Below are 21811 nucleotides of genomic sequence, written 5' to 3'. Positions count from 1 at the left end.
GAAATAGCATTCTAGGCTTGATGGACCTTCCCAGTATGGCAATGCTTATGTATTTCTGTAACATTCCATTTGCTTTTTGGACCTTTGCCACACACCACACTGAAGATTTCAACATATTGTCTGCATGGCTCCAAGATGCTTTTCTGTTATATTGTGAGTGCTTTGATGCTTTGTGACTCTTAATATGTATATCTACTTTTAGAATTGTGTTTCTTCAGTTAGAATTACATTTCCTTCTGTGCATGACTTTGTACTTGTCTGGAAAAGGTTCAACGAAGAGCGATCAAAATGAGAAAGAGGATGGAATATGAGGAAAGGCTAAAGAGGTTAGAGTTCTTCAGCTTGGACAAGAGATGGTGGAGGGATATGATTCATATCTATAAAATCTTCAGTGGTGCAGAATGGAGTGAATCAATATTTCACTCTTTTAAAAAGTACAAAGACCAGGGGACACTCAATGAAATTACATGGAAATGCTTTTTAAAACAAATAGGAGGACATTTTTTCACTACACGAATAGTTAAGCTCTGGAACTCGTAGCCAGAGGATGTGGTAACAGCAGTTAGCATATCTGAGTTTAAAAAAGGTTTGGACACATTTATAGAGGAAAAGTCTATAATCTGTTATTGATGGGGGAAGCCATTGCTTGCCCCGGGATTGGTAGCATGGAATGTTGCTATTCTTTGGGATTCTGGAATGTTGATACTTTTGGGGATTAGTAGCATGGAATGTTGCTACTCTGTGGGATTCCGGAATCTTGCTACTATTTGGGTTTCTGCCAGGTACTTGTGATCTGGATTGGCCACTGCTGGAAGCAGGATACTGGGCTAGATGGACCATTGGTCTGACCCAATATGGCCATTCTTATGTTCTTATGCTTTTACATCATCTGCAGATTGGTATTCCCAGGGATAGCATAAATGTCTATTGCTTCATTTTATATTATATATTCCATTTTCCACGACTATTTTTATTTTATACTATACTAGTAAAGAAGACCCGTTTCCGTGAGAGATGAAATGGGCGCTAGCGAGGTTTTTGGTGTGCAGCGATTCCCCTGTCTCCCAGGCCCCCCTGTAGGCAACTGTCGTCAGCGACGCAGCTGTCCCGCAACCCCCCTGCAGGCACCTGTGCATCGCGTTTTGAGCCTCCTGTCCACCGGGCCCCCCTGCAGCGACCCACCATAAGCAACGCAGCTGTAGCTGCAGTTTCCGTTTGTCGGGTGTCCAGCAGAGGAAGAAAAACAACCCCCTCGTCATGTGTGTTGAAAAACAAAACAGCTGACGTCAGACGGAGGGAGGGGGGAGCGGCGGCGATGTGTGCTGGAGGGTTCAGTAGTGGGTGCGGCGAAGCAATTCGCTGATTGTCATAGCCCTGCCCTCGACGTCATCACGTTTTGATGCGAGGGCAGGGCAGACACTCATTGGGGAAAAATTCCGATCTCTGCCACCTCGGAAGTTGCAGCTTCATTTAGAACGTTGGGGTTGCGAATTATGTCCGGAAGAGGTGTGGCTGAGGGTGGGTCTATGAGTGACAGTGAGTGGTGCATGAGTGACAGTGAGTGGTGCTGACAGCCTAGCCTGCCAACAGTACAGGGCTTCAGTGTTTCCCTGCCACAGAGTGAGCTTCAGAATGTTTGAGGTGAGAATTATTTATGTAGATATGTAGAGTATGCAGAGTATATACCCTTCTTCAGCTCAATCATAATCTTTGTGGGTAAAAAGACACTTATCTTTTCATGGCCATCCCAACGGAGACCCGTTTCACTCCTGCTTCGTCAGGGGATGTCAATTTGTGCCTTTATCTCTGAAACATAATACAACATCTTAACCCACTTTACCAAGTTTTAGATACCAAAAAGAGCTGATTGTATCATAAATTATCCCGGTTTCTAGCATAGCACTAGCTTCTTAGTACTTTTCAGACTTTTTCCCGCTTGCGATAATGTAAAATGGTTCCTGCAAGTTTAAATAAACGCCAGAACATGTGCAGATCTTACAGTGGTTCTTAATATATATGGAATATCTAATATAAAATGAAATCAGTCATAGATAATGAATAGATGATTGAAAAATATTGTTGTAGATTTGTATTGGGGGGTTTTCAAGTCAATGAAAGAGACTAGACTAAAGAAAGGAGAGAAGAAAGAAGGTCAATTTTCTCTTAAGATGCCATTGAGCATTTCCAGCTTTGACTGAGGCTTTTCCCTTCAAATACCTACAACTAAAGTTATATATACAACAAAAGTTTTATAAATGAAAATTAGATGACTATAGAGCTCATTTTCAAAAGAGAAAAATGTCCAAAAAGTGGCATAAATCTGCATTTGGACATTTCTTCCACAAAAACATCCAAATTGGTATTTTTCAAAACCAATTTTTAGACGTTTTTCCTATGAAGTCCATTAGAAGTGTGTTTGAATCACAAGGGGGTGTGTCAGGGGCGTGATAAGGGTGGTGGTCTGGGCATTCCTAACACTTGGATATTTTTCAGCCATAATGGAATAAAACAAAACTGTCCAGGACTAAAACTAAGACATTTTGAGCCAGACCTGTTTTTATAATGATGCCCTGAATGACCAGATGACCACTGGAGGGAATCAGAGATGATCTCTCCCTACTCCCCCAGTGGTCACTAATCCTCTCCCACCCCCTAAAAATGTGATTTAAAACATTACTTGCCAGCATTTATGCCAGCTTCTGATGTTATACTCAGGTCCATTAGAGCAGCATGCAGGTCCCCGGAGTAGTATAGTGGTGGGTGCAGTGCACTGCAGACAGGTGGGCCCAGGCTTGGGTTACCATATGGCTACAGAAAAAGGAGGACAGATTGAACCAGTCTGGGTTTTATTTCCATTGCTTTTAATGGCTGAAGGGGTTGAAAGACTAGGTAGTCGTTTTTGAGACATAATGAGGGGCATAATCGAACGCGGACGCCCATCTCCATAGGCGACTATCTCCGAGGACGGATTTGGGATGGGCGCTATCAGTTTTCAGTGATAATGGAAACCGAAGCCGCCCAGCTCAAAAACTAACAACTCCAAGGCATTTGGTCGTGGGAGGGGCCAGGATTTGTAGTGCACTGGTCCCCCTCACATGCCAGGACACCAACCGGGCACCCTAGGGGGCACTTGTAAAAAGTAAAAAAAATAATTTAAATACCTCCCAAGTCCATAGCTCCCTTACCTTGGGTGCTGAGCCCCCCAAATCCCCCCCAAAACCCACTCCCCACAACTCTACACCATTACCATAGCACTTATGGGTGAAGGGGGGCACCTAAATATGGTTACAAAGGGGTTTTGGGGGTGGTTTGGAGGGTTCCCATTTACCAGCACAAGTGTAACAGGTAGGGGGGGGGATGGGCCTGAGTCCACCTGCCTGAAGTCCACTGCACCCACTAACAACTTCTCCAGGGACTTGCATACTGCTGTGATGGAGCTGGGTATGACATTTGAGGCTGGCATACAGGCTGGCAAAAAAACGTTTTTAATGTTCTTTTTTTTTGGTGGGAGGGGGTTAGTGACCACTGGGGGAATCAGGGGAGGTCATCCCCGATGGTCATCTGGGCAGTTGGGGCACTTTTTGGGGACTTGTTCGTGAAAAAAAAGGGTCCAAATAAAGCGCCCCAAATTCTCGCTACTGCCGCCCTACTTTTTTCTATTATCAGATGAGGGTGCCCATCTCTCCACAGCTGATAAACACGCCCCAGTCCCACCTTCACCATGCCTCCGACACGCCCCCGTCAACTTTGTTCATTCCCACGACAGACTGCAGTTGGAGGCGCCCAAAATCGGCTTTTGATTATACCGATTTGGGCGCCCATGAGAGAAGGGCGCCCATCTCCCGATTTGGGTCAAAATATGGGAGTCTTTCTCTTTCAAAAATAAGCCAGAAAGGGGCATACCTTGAAAAAGCTGAACAAGTGAAACAAGTGTCGGTTTGCAGTCCCGATATATAGCCTGATATGATACCAAGACCAGTTAAAAGATAAGTAAAGATGATTTTTTTCTATATGTGAATGGCATTTAAAGAAATCTATTTATGAAAATTACACAATAAGAAATACATATGGGTATTCTATACCATAACCGATGACGAGAAAGGTGGGAAATATTTATCGTATGAGAATATATAATGGTGTACCGCCAACAAACGGAGTACTGTCTCTGATGGTCTGAAGATACTATATATGTGTGAACAATTTTAATAACTACAATAGTAATCAAGTATATATATAGCAGTGTATTGTATACAGTATCATGATTACTGAATAGATAATTAAAGCGGGCATTTGACTTGGCTCCTTTTTCTGGAGCCATATGGTAACCCTAACCCAGGCCCATACCTCCCCTTGTGTAGGAAACTATGAGCCCTCCAAAACTCAGTAGAAACCCACTGTACCCACATATAGGTGCCCCTTTCACCTGTAAGGGCTATGGTAGTGGTGTATAGTTGGGGTTACTGGGCTTTGGGGGGATCAGGAGACAAGATACGGGGACACTAGTGAGATGTGTATATGGCAGCATTTTATGAAGTCCACTGTAGTGCCCTCTAGGGTGCCCTATTGCTTTCCTTGTATGTCTGGGGGACCAGTCTACTAAAAATGCGGCTCCTCCTACATCCCAATGGCTTGATTTTATGCATTTTGCATGTGGATGTTTGTTTGTTTGTTTTTTTTACGAAAATGGACCAAAAAAACAAAACATCCAAATCACAAAACATTGTTCGGAACAGTATTTTCGAAAACAAAAGATTGATTTTTTTTCTTTTTTGAAAATGACATTCTTTCTTATTCGAATTTTGGACCTTTTTTTTTCAGAACATCAAAAGTCGGACTTAGACGTCATATCAAAAATGCCCCTCCATATGAACAAAGTTCTAAGAGTTACAGTATATGCAGGTTAAACCAATCCTATAAGAGACAAATTTATAAATTCCACATAGTTTCATTTGAGTTAATATTGAACTGATTGGAGTGGAATATACTCTTCAGTAACAAATTGCATTGCTTCATTTTTAGCCATGATTTCTGCAGTTTTTATAGGCACTTTTATAAAGATGGAGGGTTATTTTATAACAGGGCACCTAGGTTAATTGGGCAGGAATGTGCCTACTTTTGGCTTATTTTATAAGGGCACTGGTAAAACATGAAGTTCTGGGACATATAAATTGTTAACACTATATTACCTGTTCTTGTGTCCCTTAGTCACAGGATAACAATATCTGGAGACTGTGTATTCCTGCAGGGAAGGAAGGTTTGGGTATCCAGATTTCAAGAAATACCAATTGTACCTCTTTTGAAAAAAGCTTCACTGTCAGCCATCTGATTAACGGAGGGGCTGCTCACAGGTACGTACTTTGCTTATTGTTAATTTATTGAAATTCAAACTGAAGAGCGTCCACATGTTGGCAGCATTCTTCAGAGGTCAGATGAAGGGTGCACAAAGGTCAATTTTCAACAGGTTCTAACCAGTTAAGCAAGACAGCCAGATAGATCTGTCATTTCCCTTTGCCAAATGGCTAAATATAACCACCTAGTAAAGTTAGGCAGGCTCAAAAAAATAGGTTAGCTGCCTATTCCTGTGAGCAAGAATAGAAGAGTTACATCTGTTTAAATTTAATGGGCTATAACTGGTTAAAACGTCACTCGGCAGCTTTTCTAAATCTTATTCCTATAGTTATAAGTTCAGAGGCTCTGGAAGTGTCCTCACTTGTGGAGCTATAAATTAGCAACTGGAAGGAAGGGACTAATCCTATGATAAACAAGATAAGAAATAATTCAGAGCAAAACCCTTTTTATATGTTTTGATATTACTGGCACCAAAACTGTTTTGAGGCTTTGTATCTAAATCTCCTCATAACTATTGGGGGTGACTAACATGTGCTAACATGCATAAAACATGGACACTTTGCGTATATTAGACCAGAGGTGGTTAGAAGGTCATGGTCTATATCACTTTTGGTAAAGCTGATGGGTTAATGGAGGCAGTACCAGATCACATTCACTGCCAAAGAGCATCAGAATTTATGGGTAGTTAATGTAGTGTTTTATTGCTAACAGTATGGGTTACTGCTCTTGCATAGTTACACCTGTTGTGCAGCTCTGCATGTACTCTATGCAGGTATACATGCGTATCTTGCAGCTCTGCCCCAGTTCCACTCAAATGCCACAATCGGAAATACCCATATGCCGTCTGCATAAAAGTATGGGTGCTACAGTCAGTATGGGGGTCTTTCACTAAAGGTTAGTACATGTCATCTACCACAGGACCCATTTTATTCCTATGAGCCCCAGTGGCATTCCTAGGCTGGCTGACACCCGGGATGGATTGCCAATGCGCCCCCCCCCCCCCGGGTGCAGTGCGGCCCCCCCGGAGAAATTACACCCCCCCCCGGGTGCAGCATGAACTCCCCCCAGGTGCATTTTTACCTGCTGGGGGGTGCCGCGCGCCTGTCGGCTGCGAGTCCGAGCGTTCCCTGCTGCTCCCTCTGCCCTGGAACAGGAAGTAACCTGTTCCGTGCAGAGGGAGCAGCAGGGAGGGAACGAGTGGACTCAGCAAACAGGCACGCGGCGCCCCCCCAGCGGCGTGCACCCGGGGCGGACCATCCCCCCTTGGTACGCCACTGATGAGCCCTGCTCTGGATAACATGTGCTAATCTTTAGTAAAAGACCCCTATTTATACTTATACATGTGATATACCTGTGCAATTTTATGAGTCATTTCCCACATGAAAAACAAGTTTCACATGCGACAATGCTTTATAACCTTGCTCCCCCCCACCACATGTGTTATTTTCTAATCTGAAATGTCTCAGGAGGACCTCCTCTAAAGTGGAGCAACGTGCCTTCTTTTATCCCTATAGATGGAAGGTAATTTTCAGACAACTAATGTACACATTTAAATTTCTATTTACCTGAGTAAAGAACTGTGAAAATTGTCCTCAGAGATATTTTTTTTCTTTGAAATGACAATAAATACAAATTTTTAGAGTTGGACAAAATTACCTTTTGGCACCGATTTCAGTTTGTTTTTTTCATTGAGGGGGTTTATAAACTCTATTGGTTCTTCTGCCTGTAAGTTTAAGGGAGTATATATTTAAAGTCCTAAGCTTGCATTTTGAGAGACATATGGATAAGGCATCAATTATATTAAGAATAAGAGGAAGGTGGGAGAAGTTTGTACTGTGTATATTGTACATCAGCATCTCATGCAACTTGATTCTGGGACTCTCCTGCAAGTTTTCTCTTTGCAGAGATGGGCGCCTGGCACAGGGAGATGAGCTGCTAGTGGTGAATGGCCAATCCCTGAAGGAACTTCCAAGCAAAGAAGCTGAATCGCTCATTCAGTCTGCAACAGGTCTGGTTGACTTAGTTGTTGCTGTGAAGGTAAGTTCTAAGGGGGCTCATTTTTGAAAGAGAAGGGCGTCCATCTTTCGACATAAATCGGAAGATGGACATCCTTCTCCCAGGGACGTCCAAATCGGTAAATTATCGAAGCTCGATTTAGGACATCTTCAATTGCAGTCCGTCGCAAGGACGTCCAAAGTTCAAGGGGGTGTGTCGGAGGCGTAGCGAAGGCGGGACTTGGGCATGCCTAACAGTTGGACATCTTTTACCCATAATCGAAAAAAACAAGGACGTCCCTGATGAACACTTGGACGTTTTCACCCGGACCTGTTTTCTCACGACTAAGACAAAAAAGGTGCCCGAAATGACCACATGACCACCGGAGAGAATCAGGGATGACCTCCCGTTACTCCCCCAGTGGTCACTAACCCCCTCCCACCCTCAAAAAACATCTTTCAAAATATGTCGTGCCAGCCTCAGATGTCACGCTCAGGTCCATGACAGCGCATGCAGGTCCCTGGAGCAGTTTTAGTGGGTACTGCAGTGCACTTCAGACAGGCGGGCCCGGGCCCATACCCCCCATACCTGTTACATTTGTGGAGGAAACAGCGAGCCCTCCAAAACCCATTGTACCCAAATCTAGGTGCCCCCCTTCACCCATAAGGGCTATGGTAGTGGTGTGCAGTTGGGGACAGTGGGTTTTGGGGGGGGGGGGGGTTAGCACACAAGGAAGGGAGCTATGTACCTGGAAGCAATTTATGAAGTCTACTGCAGTGCCCCCTAGGATGCCCAGTCGGTGTCCTGGCATGTCAGGGGGACCAGTACACTACAAATGCTGGCTCCTCCCACGACCAAATGGTTTGCATTTGGTCATTTTTGTCATGGACATCTTTGGTTTTGAAAATTGCCAAAAGTCAGAAATGTCCATGTTTACGGACGCCCAAATCTAGGGATGTCCCAATTTAAGGATTTGGACGTCCCTGACGGTTTTTTTTCGAAACGAAAGATGGACGTCCATCTTGTTTCCAAAATATGGGTTTCCCCTCCTCTGGATTTCGCCGTTTTGCAAGGATGTCCAAATCTCAACGTGGACATCCCTTTCGAAAATGCCCCTCCAAGGGTCTGAATTCACAAAATGGTTTATTGGTTTCTATTTTGTATACCTTTACATGAGACACATGGCATGTAGAAACATCTTTCTTTCCTTCCTTGCAAAATGCATCATGTTTTCAGCTGTAATCCCTGTTCGACTATAGAGGGATGAGTCTGGGCTTGTTGTACATGTGAGGATATGGCCCCTTGACAATTGTGGCTGAGAACATGAAATGAATCTGCAGTTAATATGTATTTTCTTTGTAAATAGGAGTACACCTATATCACCAGTCAGGCTGTACATTCAGACCATGCATTGCCTTTTTATAATCAGTTCTGTGTGCCCTGTGCAGTTTGGTGACATAAACTTTTAAAAGCAGAAGGAAGGTTAGTTAGTTAGCTTTTAATGAGAAATTGAAAATTAATTGAAAAGGAAAACAGACATTTTGCTTGCACATCTACTTTCTGGGGTGAGCTAGTTCACTGGTAGCAGGGAGTCAGTACTGTTCATCAGTTAAATGCTCAGGAAAATGTAATTTCCTGCCTTATGTTTTACGATCTGAAAACCTTCTGTGTGCATCTGGTTTCAATCCTGGTTGGACTATTGATTTTAGAATTCGAGGTCAGCCTGCAAGTAGTCTGTGTGCAAGTCATGGTGCTTGAATCAACAATTGTGCTATTCATCCATAGTATGATGAGGTACATGGTGAGGTGGTTTGTAGATTCAGTTGTGTATTGGGAAGACTGAAATGAACAAGATTTGCATTTTGTGAATCATCTGTCCTGTTTAACTTGATGTATTTATTGAAAGGTGGCATAGCAAACTGAGAATTTATTTCAGCGATCTTAAGTTTGATAGGAGCAGGGTTTCTCTTTTTTGAGAACTAAGAGAAAGTAAACTGCAGCCCCTAGGAGGATAGGAGCTACTGGTATAGTATGATCTTACTTTGGCTGAGTTCATTATGCTCTGCAGTTTTAATATTTTGTGTTATTTTACATCAAAAATGCATGATTAATTGTACGTGCTGTGTTAATATGTTATATGTGTTTCTTCAACTGGTGAAAATCATGAAGCTGACTACTTCTTTGCTTGATCCCCTCCCATCTAGATAGATGGCTGCTGTCATCTAGGTATGGTTTATTACCTCTGGCACTACATATGATTTGTCAAAGCCTGACTCTGAGTTCAGTTCCCGCGATCTGGAAGCATGCTGTGGTACACTCAGTTCTTAAGAAGGTATCACTAGATCCCTCCCTTTCTGAGAACTACCCATCCAAACTCCAGTCTCTGCTTCATGTCTAAGATCTTGGAGAAAGATGTTTTTGCTGCTATTAAACTAGAAGGTGGTGGAGTACCATATAACAAGGTAGCAAGAACAAAAGGAAACTCACTCAATAAATGTCATAAACTCTACTTGCAAAGTAGAGTGAGGAGAAACCTCTGTTTAATCTAACACCATAAAGGAATGGTGGGGGAAAAGACCTCAGATGACTGCGGTACCCTTGCAGATGTCCAATAATGTAATATTATGGCATCCAAGCTGCAGGTCACAGCTTCTATCATCGGTCATAAAACCCCCCAACTAAACCCCCAACTACTCAACTGTGGCCGCCCCAGCAACACAAAAGACTTGATTGCAGTATTCAGTCCCCTGAGGAAGCCGCTCGGTGAAACAGGTCCCCGTTGGGACCAAGATTCTACACAAGCTAAGTTCAACTTTCAGTTCCCTTTAATGGGTTATATTAAATGTCATCACATACATTTTTGCTCATGAAATTTGTTTGCACCATTCGTACAAAACCTTTTTTCTGATAAAATTTGCTCATTGGTTTGGTTGTGGGTTTTTATGACCGATGATAGAAGCTGTGAACTGCGGAGTACCATATAAACCATAAACAAGAACCCTCACACCAAGAACTTCAAAGTGGTGTAATAGTTACTCATTAACTCAAGAAAGTGAAAAAAGGAGAAAAAAGTCTTAGTGTGCCCAGACTTGTTGCTAAACTGTAATGGGTCAATAAGGGCTAAGTCCAATTATCGGCATAAAAACCTGCTATACAGTCACTTTTCATATATCCTCACCATTTAGCTTCAACTGTTTATTTTATTTCTATTTTTAAAAAGCACAAAGTCATATACTTAGCTTTCAAACTGAATAGCCCTCTGCTGAACTTCACCGGACATGTCCTCATTTTTTCACTTTTTTGAATTAATGAGTGATTATTGCACCACTTTGAAGTTCTTGGTGTGAAGGTTCTTGTTGACGGAAAGTTGTTTTTGATCAATTGTCTTTGCTGGTTGAGCAATGCTGTACTTCACTCTAGTCGAACCGGTTTTCATTCGATACACAGCACTGAAACAACTGTCACGGCTTTAATCAGTAAACTATACCCTTATCTTGATTCTGGGGCAATGATTCTGTTAGTTTCTTATTGATCACGCTCTTCTCTCACATCTTCATTTTTTGGGCTTCTCTGGATCAATAGATGTCTGACATTAAACTTATCTTAAATCCCTCCGAGACCACTGCCTGTTGGGTCTCTGGTATTCTAACCCCTCCATCGTTTGTCCCGGTACTCTTTGGTGTTCCTATTCTGACAGGCTCTTCTTTCCGATACGTTGGGGTTATCCTAGACTCACACCTTTCTTTTGTTGATCAAATTTTTCAGGTTCTCAAATGTTGTTTGCTCTCATTGCATCATTTATGTGCCATTCGTAATCATTTAGACTTTCAGTCCCTCCATACCCTTATTATTTCACAAATTGATTACTGTAATCCTATTTATATAGGTATTCCTCAGCCTCAATTACATTGATTATAAACATTACAAAATAACTGTGCATGCTTCCTCTGCAAGGCAAAGAAGTTTGATCATGTTTCACTCCTCCTGATACACCTCTACTGGTTACTTGTTGAGTTTCATACTTGCTTTAAGGTTTTGTCTTTAGCCCATAAAGCTTTATATTTAGGTGCCAATTCTTATCTGTCCTCAGTGATCATTTCATACACACCCACAAGGGCCCTATGTTCTCTTGACTCCAATCATCTTGTTTTGCCTCCACCCAAACGGGCCCCTTATGAAACAACACGGAAATCTGCCTTCTTTTTATTGCCCCAAAACTCAGGAATGATCTTCCATCTGAGGTTCGTTCTGAGTTGTCTTTTGTTAAGTTTAAGACTTTGTTAAAAAACATTTTTTTCACTGTGCATTTGGTGTTCCATTAGATGTACATCAACTGTGAACTTAATAATCTCCTGTAGCCTGTGAATTATGATTTGTTATGATTGTTTTTATGAGTTGAATTTTATTCTGTTCTGTTTCTTGCCTTCACCTAATCTTTGCTCATATCATTGGTGTTCCTTTCCTTGTTTTATTTGTTGTTTTTATTGTGAACTGCTATGTTCCTCCTTCTGGTAATTGTGGTATATCAAATATTTTAATAAACATAAACATAGTAAGTATTGATAGATTATTGTGTTAATATATTTTAGTGTGATGTCCATAATCAGCTCAGAACCTTTGGTCAGGGAAGACTAGAAATGCTGGAATTAAATTATATATTCAAGGTTCTTGTGTATGGTAATTGGTCTTACAAGCAAAAATACATAAAGGCAGTTCTGTAATCGAACAGGATGAGACGTTTAGCCCATACCAGTTATCACATATAGTGGCTATAGACTTTGATGGATATTCTGCAGTTTTTTCAAGTGACCCCACTGTCTTGTTGATTTGATAGGTCCCTCCAAGTTCCAACCATTGTTACCTTTGAACATAGTGAAAAGAAAGGTGGTTCGAGGTCATGGGGCAATATAGCTTTTAGTCCTCCTCCTGTTGATGGCTGTAATGATCTGGTTAGTGTATGTAGGTTCATATCAATTACTTGTGTACCAGAAGAGTATGCTGAAAGGTTGATGATATGCCTCTTGGTGAATATTCACTCTGTTAGAAAAAAGATGATCTTAATTGATCTTATTGTGGATTCTGGTATGGATGTGGCTTGTTTTATGGAGTTCTAGTTGCTGAATCAGGACTTTGTTATCTCAAAACAAACTCTACTCAAATGGTTTTGCAGTCTTTTATACAGCACAAGAATAGAAGAGAAGTGGAGAAGTGGTTCCAATTGTTTGAGAAACACTTAAGGGTGTGTCTCTTCCACTATGGAAGATGAGAAATGCTGAATGCTTGTTAGTATTTTACTTGCTTAGGGAGCTCCAAATAGTAATGTAGTGGATTCCTATATATAAAGAAGTTGAATCAAAACAATACTTAAATGATCTCGTGGCTGCTGATGTGTTATGATGGACCATAGTTAGGAAGTAAGACTAGTGTTGGGCAGACTTCTACGGTTGTTTAAAAATACTATCTTGAAAGCATAGACTTGATGCATTCCAAAGAAAGAACAAATGAATGGCAGCAAGATTAAAGAATGAGATGAAAAAGAGTCTTAAAGCTAAAAGGATAACTTTAAAAAAATGGGAAGCAGATTTAAATGATGAAGATAGAAAAGAAGATAGGCACTGGCAAGTATGGTATAAACCATTAAAAAGGAAACTCATTGTAAAAAACATTTCAAAGTTCATTAGAAGCATGAAACTGTGAGAGGGTTGGGCCATTTTATAAAAATGGGCAAAAAGGGGCATTTAGGGAGGATATTGGGAAAACTAAATTATTTGCTTTAGTATTTACTGAAGAGGTTTGGAAGATACCCATTCTGGAAGGAGTCTTTGATGGTGGTGATTCAGAAGAACTCAAAAAATCATAGTGAACCTGGAAGATATAGAGGATTATTTTCAAAGCAGATAGACTTACATAGGTTACCACATAACTTTTTTTTAGTTTATGTGCTTTGAAAATAAGCATAATAATAGAACAAATTGACATAATAAAGACTAGAAAATCACCTGGACTGGATGGTATATACCCTAAGATTCTGAAAGAACTCAGAAATAAAATTGTAGACCTATTGGTAGCAATCTGTAACTAATCATTAAAATCAGTAACGGTACCCAAGGATTGGAAGGTAGCCTATAGAACACTAATTTTTCAAAAGGGATTCAAAGTGGGATCCAGAAAACTATTGACCAGTGAGTCTGACAAATGTATCAGGTAAAATTGTACAGGCTATTCTGAAAAACAAAATTACTAAACATATGGATAAACTTGGTTTAATAGTTCAGAGCCAACATGGATTTAGCAGAGCAGAAGTCTTGCCCCAAATACTTTTGATGGCGGTTAATAAACATATGGTTAAGGGTGAACTGCTTGTTTATTTTATTTATGGGGTGATTTATGGGGTTACTCTTTATTGCTCATTGCATCAAGTAATAAGGGAACACGGTTAATGAGTCTAAATCATTGGTTCTCAACCAGTCCTCGGGACACACCTAGTCCATCAGGTTTTCGGGATATCCACAATGAAAAAGCTTGAGATAAATTTGCATGTGCTATCTCCATTCTATGCAAATCTGTCTCATGCACATTCATTGTGGGTATCCTGAAAACCTGACTGGCTAGGTCTGTCCTGAGAATTGGGTTGAGAACCCGTGATCTAAATATACAAATAAAATCTTTCCTTGCTGTGCTGTTGGTCCATGGTGGTGGTAGGAGCCTTTTCTGTCTATGATTCTTCCCCTTCTCTTTTATTCTACCCCCAGCATGATCTTGTCAGCAGGGGAAGAGTAGCATTTCCTACCTGCATGTGCTGCCCCTTCTACAGGCTTCAGTCTGAATCTGATGCAAGGTCCTAGAAGCTCCTGTGAGACTATTGTAAGCTCTTTGAGCAGGGACTGTCTTTCTTCTATGTTTGTGCAGCGCTGCGTACGCCTTGTAGCGCTATAGAAATGCTAAATAGTAGTAGTAGTAGTAGACTATCCAGCTTATAATCAAAAGACAAAAACGCCTATATTGCGACCTAAATCGGGAGATAGGCGTTTATCTCCCAAAAACGAATAACGTGGTATAATCGAAAGCCGAACTTGGACGTTTTCAACTGCACTTTATCGCGGAAGCGTACAAAGTTGATGGGGGCGTGTCGAAGGCGTGGTGAAGGCGGAACTGGGGCGTGGTTATCGGCCGATCAGAGATGGGTGCCTTTCGCCGATAATGGGAAAAAAATATGCGTTTTTAGCGAGAATTTAGGGCACTTTTCCTGGACCCTGTTTTTCCACGAATAAGGCCCCAAAAGGTACCCTAAATGACCAGATAACCACTGGAGGGAATCGGGGATGACCTCCCCTGACTCCCCCAGTGGTCACAAACCCCCTCCCACCACAAAATATGCCGTTTCACAACTGTTTATTTTCACCCTCAAATGTCATATCCACCTCCCTGGCAGCAGTATGCAGGTCACTGGAGCAGTTATTAGGGGGTGCAGTGGACTTCAGGCAGGTGGACCCAGGCCCATCCCTCCCCTACCTGTTACACTTGTGCTGCTTAATGCTTATTAGTCGTCCAACCCCCCAAACCCACTGTACCCACATGTAAGTGCCCCCCTTCACCCCTTAGGGCTATAGTAATGGTGTAGACTTGTGGGCAGTGGGTTTTGAGGGGGATTTGGGGGGCTCAACACACAAGGGAAGGGTGCTATGCACCTGGGAGCTCTTTTACCTTTTTTTTTTTTTTTTTGTAAAAGTGCTCCCTAGGGTGCCCGGTTGGTGTCCTGGCATGTGAGGGGGACCAGTGCACTACGAATCCTGGCCCCTCTCACGAACAAATGCCTTGGATTTATTCGTTTTTGAGCTGGGCGCTTTCATTTTCCATTATCACTGAAAAACAAAAACGCCCAGCTCACAAATTGTCGAATAAAACATGGACGTCTATTTTTTTCAAAAATACGGTTCGGTCCACCCCTTCACGGACCCATTCTCGGAGATAAACGCCCATGGAGATAGACGTTTTCGTTCAATTATGCCCCTCCATGGGGCTGCAAACATTGAGATCGGAGCTGGAAGAAGGGGTAGACTCAAGTAAGACGTGTAGATCTACTACTGCTGGTGGGAAGGAGGAGAGAAGACTGCATAAGTACATAAGTATTGCCACACTGGGACAGATCAAAGGTCCATCAAGCCCAGCATTCTGTTTCCAACAGTGCCCAATCCAGGTCACAAATCACTGGCAAGATCCCAAAAAAGTTCAATACATTTTATGCTGCTTATGCCAGAAATAAGCAGTGGATTTTCCCCAAGTCATTTTAATAATGGACTATGGACGTTTCATTTTGGAAGCCGTCCAAACCTTTTTTAAACCCCGCTAAGCTAACTGCCTTTATCACATTCTCTGGCAACGAATTCCAGAGTGTAATTATATGTTGATTGAAGAAAACTTTTCTCAGATTCATTTTAAATTTACTACTTTGTAGCTTCACTGCATGCCCCCAAGTCCTAGAATTTTTGGAAACAGTAAACAAATGATTCATGCCGACCCGTTCCACTCCACTCATTATTTCATAGACCTCTATCATATCTCCCCTCAGCCGTCTTTTCTCCAAGCTGAACAGCCCTAGCCGCTTTAGCCTTTCCTCATAGGGAAGTCATCTCATCCCCTTTATCATTTTCCAATTCCACTATATCTTTTTTGAGATGCAATGATCAGAATTAAACACAATAGTCGAGGTGCAGTTGCACAATGGAATGATACAAAGGCATTATGATGTCCCATTTTTCTTTTCCATTCCTTTCCTAATAATACCTAACCTTTGCACCTGGAAAGGTTTGTTGGTTGGGAGAAGAGATGAAGTGGGGATGGGGGAGGGGTTAGAGTTCTGTGGATAAATCTCTCTTGTCTGTCCCCTTCTCCTCTACTGCTAATTCCAGACTCCTTTACTTTTATCTCGCTACACCTCACGCCTGGAATAGACTTTCCGAGCTTGTACGTCTAGCCCTGACTGTGGCCGTTTTCAAATCTAGGCTAAAAGCCCACCTCTTTAACGCTGCTTTCGACTCCTAACCACTACTCACTTGCCCTGTACCCTTTTATCCCCACCTCTTTAATTCCAATGCCTCTTCGCTGTGTATGTGGGTGTATGTGTGGGGGTGGGGGTGGGGATGGGGGGATAGGGGAGAGAGGAGAGTGAGGCCCCATACAGGCTCATTCATCCTGGGACCTGGACCCCAGCACAGTACACCCTATGCACTTGAGACTTCAAGTGACTGCCAATGTGGTTACAAAATGTTTAAATCATAGATTAAACCTTTGGAAAAAAAGATATATTTCAGCTGCAGCTAATTTGCATGCATAGATGAAATAGTAGAATATAATAAAAGACCTTATCAGTTCCAAGAACAATAGACATGGTTTTTGCTAGATCTGGTGGTGTGTGAAAAATTATTCAACAGGATATTCCTGGAGGATATAAAATTCTTGAAGGTAACTGCTCTCTATAGATCTATACATCGTGTCTGTGGCCATCTCTCATCATCTCCCCAGCATAAGAAATGGGCATGTAGGAAGGTTTGCTTCCAGACTGCTAGTGTGCTGGCTCTGGAACTAAAGTAATTTGTTTCTGTAAAGAGGTTATTGCCATTTTGGTAATAAGAATATGAAGAGAAGGTGTCTGACTAGAGCTAGAGCTACAACTGAGTTGTGAGTTAAGGTTCTCTCTGGTACTGAGCGATTACAGCCTTGACAAAGGAAAAAGATGTCGTTGGTGTATCACTTCCATAAGGGCAATTTGTTAGGGTAAGCCTTTTCAAATTCTCCACAAACAGATTCATAATTATTTATTATTTGTTACATTTGTATCCCACATTCTCCCACATATTTGCAGGCTCAATGTGGCTTACATAATACCGTGAAGGCATTCGCCAAATCTGGTATGGGATAGGTACAAAATGTTGTATTGGGTAGGGAAGATAAGATTCAATCAAGTTGGGTTGAGGTAAAAGAGTTCATTAATGTCCAATACGATCTTTAATAGTGAAGTGTTGCAGGGTTGAGTCATTTAAGTTGGGTCATTCGGATATGCCCTTCCGAATAGGTGAGTCTTTAATGACTTTCTGAATTTTAGGTAATCATAAATTGTTTTCACCACTTGTGGCAATGCGTTCCACAGGCACGTGCCTATGTAAGAGAAGCTGGACGCATGGGTTGTCTTGTATTTTAGTCCTTTGCAATTTGGGTAATGGAGATTCAGATAAGACTGTGATGAACTGGTACAATTTCTAATTGGGAGATTGATTAGGTCAATCATGTAATCTGGGACTACTCCATAGATAATCTTATGGACTAAGGTGCAGATTTTGAAAGAGATGCATTCTTTGATAGGAAGCCAGTGCAATTGTTCACAGAGTGGTGTGGCACTTTGGAATCATGTCTTACCAAATATCAATCTGGCTGCTGTGTTTTGTGCTGTTTGGAGTTTCCTTGTGAGTTGTTCCTTACATCCTGCATAGATTCCATTGCAGTAATCAACGTGGCTTAATACCATTGATTGAATTAGATTGCGGAAAACATCTCTTGGGAAGAAAGGTTTTAAACGCTTGAGTTTCCACATTGAATGAAACATTTTCTTTATCCTCAGCCATGGTAGCTCCCATGGGCATAACTTTGATTGGTGTGAAAAATATATTGTGAAACATTAAGAAAAAAAATCTCAGTAAATGCATTTGCTGCTAATTTACAAATAGACAGTAGGAATTCATTAATGCCCTAATTCTATGCATGGCACTCAAAATTACATGAACAAATACTGGTGTGCATCCAATTTGTCCCCACAATTCAATTGATAAATGAGCCTATTAGCACTGATAATTGAATGCTAATCAATTATCGGTGGTAATTGCCATTAATTTAAATTTACGTGTGCAACTTTAAGCACCAGGATTCACACATAAAAGTTACATGTGGAAACCAAAAGGAGGCATGGCCATGGGTGAATCTATAGAACTGTGCTTCCTGGAATTCACACGCAGTTTATAGAATAAGGGAGATCTGTGCCTAATTTAGGCATGAGAAGTTACACCAGGCTTTTACGTGGTGCAAATCCTCACGTCCAAAATCGAGTGCAGATCCTGACACCTAACTATATTCTATAAATGGCTCCCATCTCTGAGCAACCTATCAAAATTACGTTTGCCCTTAAGATGAAGAGAAAGGACACTAATTGACATCATAGTCTTTACCCAAATGAGCCTCAAATGCTCGGGGAAAGTCCTAGACCCAACCACTTAAGGGCTAACTCTCATCGGCTCTTGTGATTAACTGCAAAAACTATAGCGGAAAGCAACTCCCCATGAGGAGAAAAAACCACTATAGAAAAAAGCAGTCTCTCACAACACACAATACACAAAGCAACTATGGTGGTGTCCTCTCTACTTAATCTTCTATCATTATAAAAAACAGTTCCATAGGATAGAATTAGGCATGCCAAAAATCTCATACTTAACTTATATTGCTGTCGTTCTTGTAGCTTTGCTATGTCTGATGCACATCTCAAAATCAAAGGGCCTGCCAACTATTCAAATCCAAAACCCTGACAAGGGCCCCCTTGTTCTGTTGATCTGCTTCAGGAACAGAAACTTCCACGTGGAATAAAGTTCCTCTTTATTATTGATATTCACACTGTCTTTCTCCAGGTAACACCTCTAGTCTACAAAGTCAGAAGCTTTGTCTCAATGGTTTTAGAATTGTGCTCCAAATCAGAGAATTTATTTTTCAAAGCCAATGTTTCAATCACAATTAAACTATGGTGTGAAGATAAGTTCTGTATCTGAGCTCTCGGTGACAGTGGCGTATTTATTCAAGGTGTGTGTGTTGCATACACACCTCCAGTCAGACCCACCCCCTGCCCCCGGTACCTTAAAATCATCCCTGCTCCAGTCTTCTCCCAGGCAGCAGCAGTGGCACTCATAGGCTGCCTGTAGCCTGCACCGGGACTTCCTCTCTGAACCATCCTGCCTCTTCTGACATAACTTCCTGTTTTGTGAAGAGTGGGATGATTCAGAGAGGAAGTCTCGATGCAGGCCGCAGGCAGCCTATGAGTACCACTGCTGCTGCCTGGGCGAAGACTGAAGCAGAGATGATTTTAAGGTACTGGGGGAGGGGGGAGACAGGGGGGACATGAGAGATGTACCCCCCTGTAAAAAAAATCCTGGCTACACTATTGTCCAGTGAGGACTGAAGGGAAAAATTGCCTTCCATATTGATTATCAGTGCTAGTTTTCAATTTGATTTTAGCACTTGGGGTCCCAGCTTGTGTATTACAATGGTGCTAACAAATGTGTGCTAAAAGCTTAGGAGACATTCTTCAACAAGCTGCTCAGGAGCAGCAAAGCAAGATATGTTATACTCTGCTAAGTTTAGGCAGCTAGCTAGCCAGGCTGTGGCTGAAAATCTTCTGAAATCTAGAGGGTTTTTACATACCTGAAGTCACCTAAATGTAAGCTGATCTATGTATATAAATAAAGGTGCTGAAAACTCATAGTACCTAGAAAAAGTTTCTCCCTAACCAACCACACCTTGGGAACACCTACTCCTCAGTAGTTAGATAGAACTGCCTAATGAAAAAAGTGGTTATATTTAGCTGCTCGGAAAGCAATTTAACCAGCTAAGTCTGAAAATCAGGAAGTTAGGAGCTTTTGAACGGTTACCCCTTACGCATACATTTCAAGACATATATGTTAAAAAGAAAGGATAACCACCTATTTACCAAGTTTTGGAAAATCAATGCTGCCTTGTGTGGCAATCACAGACATACCAGTGGTAATGTTATGATGATGCCTATCAGGCTCATTTTCGAAAGAGAAGGACACCCATCTTTTGACACAAATCGGAAGATGGGCGTCCTTCTTCCAGGGTCGTCCAAATCGGTATAATGGAAAGCCGATTTTGGACATCCCCAACTGCTTTCCGTTGCAGGGATGGCCAAAGTTCAAGGGGGTGTATCAGAGGCGTGGTGAAGGTGGGACTTGGGCGCGCCTAACACATGGACGTCCTCGACCCATAATGGAAAAAAAAGGACGTCCCTGATGAGCACTTGGATGACTTTACCTGGTCCTGTTTTTTTACGACCAACGCACAAAAAGTTGTCAAAAATGACCAGATGACCACCGGAGAGAATTGGGGATGACCTCCCTTTACTCCCCCAGTGGTCACTAACCCCCTCCCACCCTCAAAAAACATTTTTCAAAATATTTTTTTCCAGCCTCTATGCCAGCCTCAGATGTCATAGTCAGGTCCATCACAGCAGTATGCAGGTACCTGGAGCAGTTTTAGTGGGTGCAGTGCACTTCAGGCAGGCGGACCCAGGCCCATCCCCCTCCCTACCTATTATGTTTGTGGAGGAAACAGCGAGCCCTCCAAAACCCACCAGAAACCCACTGTACCCACATCTAGGTGCCCCCCCTTCACCCGTAAGGGCTATGGTAGTGGTGTACAGTTGTGGGTAGTGGGTTTAGGGGGGTTTGGGGGGGGCTCAGCACACAAGGTAAGGGAGCTATGTTCCTGAGATCATTTTATGAAGTCCACTGCAGTGCCCCCTAGGGTGCCCGGTTGGTGTCCTGGCATGTCAGGGGGACCAGTGGCACTACAAATGCTGGCTCCTCCCACGACCAAAGGGCTTGCATTTGGTTGTTTCTGAGATGGGCGTCCTTGGTTTCCATTATCGCCGAAAATCAGAAACGACCAAGTCTAGGGACGACCATCTCTAAGGATGACCAAATTTTCAAGATTTGGGCATCCCCGACCGTATTATTGAAACGAAAGATGGACGTCCATCTTGTTTCGATAATACGGGTTTCCCTGTCCCTCCATCGGGATGTTTTGAGAGGACGTCCTCAACAAAACTTGGGCATCCCTTTCAATTATGCTCCTCCACGTCTAATAGCAAAAAGGCGCCTGTTTTATAAAGGCAATGTAAATGGATGTGCAGGTTTATAAATCAGCATTATGCACAGAAAATCCTTTATAAAATTATGCTTATAAGTGGCAGATAACTTTATATTGATAATTAGAATGACTGAAATGTGCTTTTTTGTGGATCAGTTATGAACAGTTTGGTTGTAAAAACTGCTTGGTATTAGCTTTGGGCCTCTTTTTAGAAAGCAGCAAATCAGCCCTACCACTGGGCTAGTGCAGATTCCGGTCTATGCAGTGTGCCATTAATGGTACTCAGAAAAAAAAAAAATTACCACTGGGGTGCTGCCTGGTTAGCGCTGGGAGGCGGTAAGTGCTCCCACAGGAAAGGAGGGCCATTTCCTTTTTTAAAAGAAAAAAGCCTTTTACCCGCTCTGGTAAAAGGGGGCCTCGTTGCACAGCAGATCCACATGCCGATGCCACCACAGGCAGCTTGATGAAAGGACCCCTTAGTTAGAAAAGGTGCTCTATATAGTTGGAGGAGTAGCTTAGTGGTTAGAGTGAAAATTATTGGGATGTT

At 42.2% G+C, this 21811-nt stretch overlaps 1 protein-coding gene across 1 annotated transcript in view; it reads left to right on the top strand.

The window, feature by feature from the left end:
- LOC115461991 (pro-interleukin-16-like) overlaps positions 1–21811 on the top strand; it is a 121274-nt gene that overhangs the window by 38543 nt on the left and 60920 nt on the right. Inside the window, exons 4-5 of the mRNA XM_030192043.1 lie at positions 5206–5348; positions 7254–7386. Coding sequence (XP_030047903.1) covers positions 5206–5348; positions 7254–7386 — 276 coding nt within the window. The remainder of the gene's footprint in view (positions 1–5205; positions 5349–7253; positions 7387–21811) is intronic.

This window comes from Microcaecilia unicolor, chromosome 1 (genome assembly GCF_901765095.1).
Source record: "Microcaecilia unicolor chromosome 1, aMicUni1.1, whole genome shotgun sequence".
Taxonomy (NCBI): Eukaryota; Metazoa; Chordata; class Amphibia; order Gymnophiona; family Siphonopidae; genus Microcaecilia; species Microcaecilia unicolor.
This window is presented reverse-complemented; position numbering and strand designations above follow the sequence as displayed.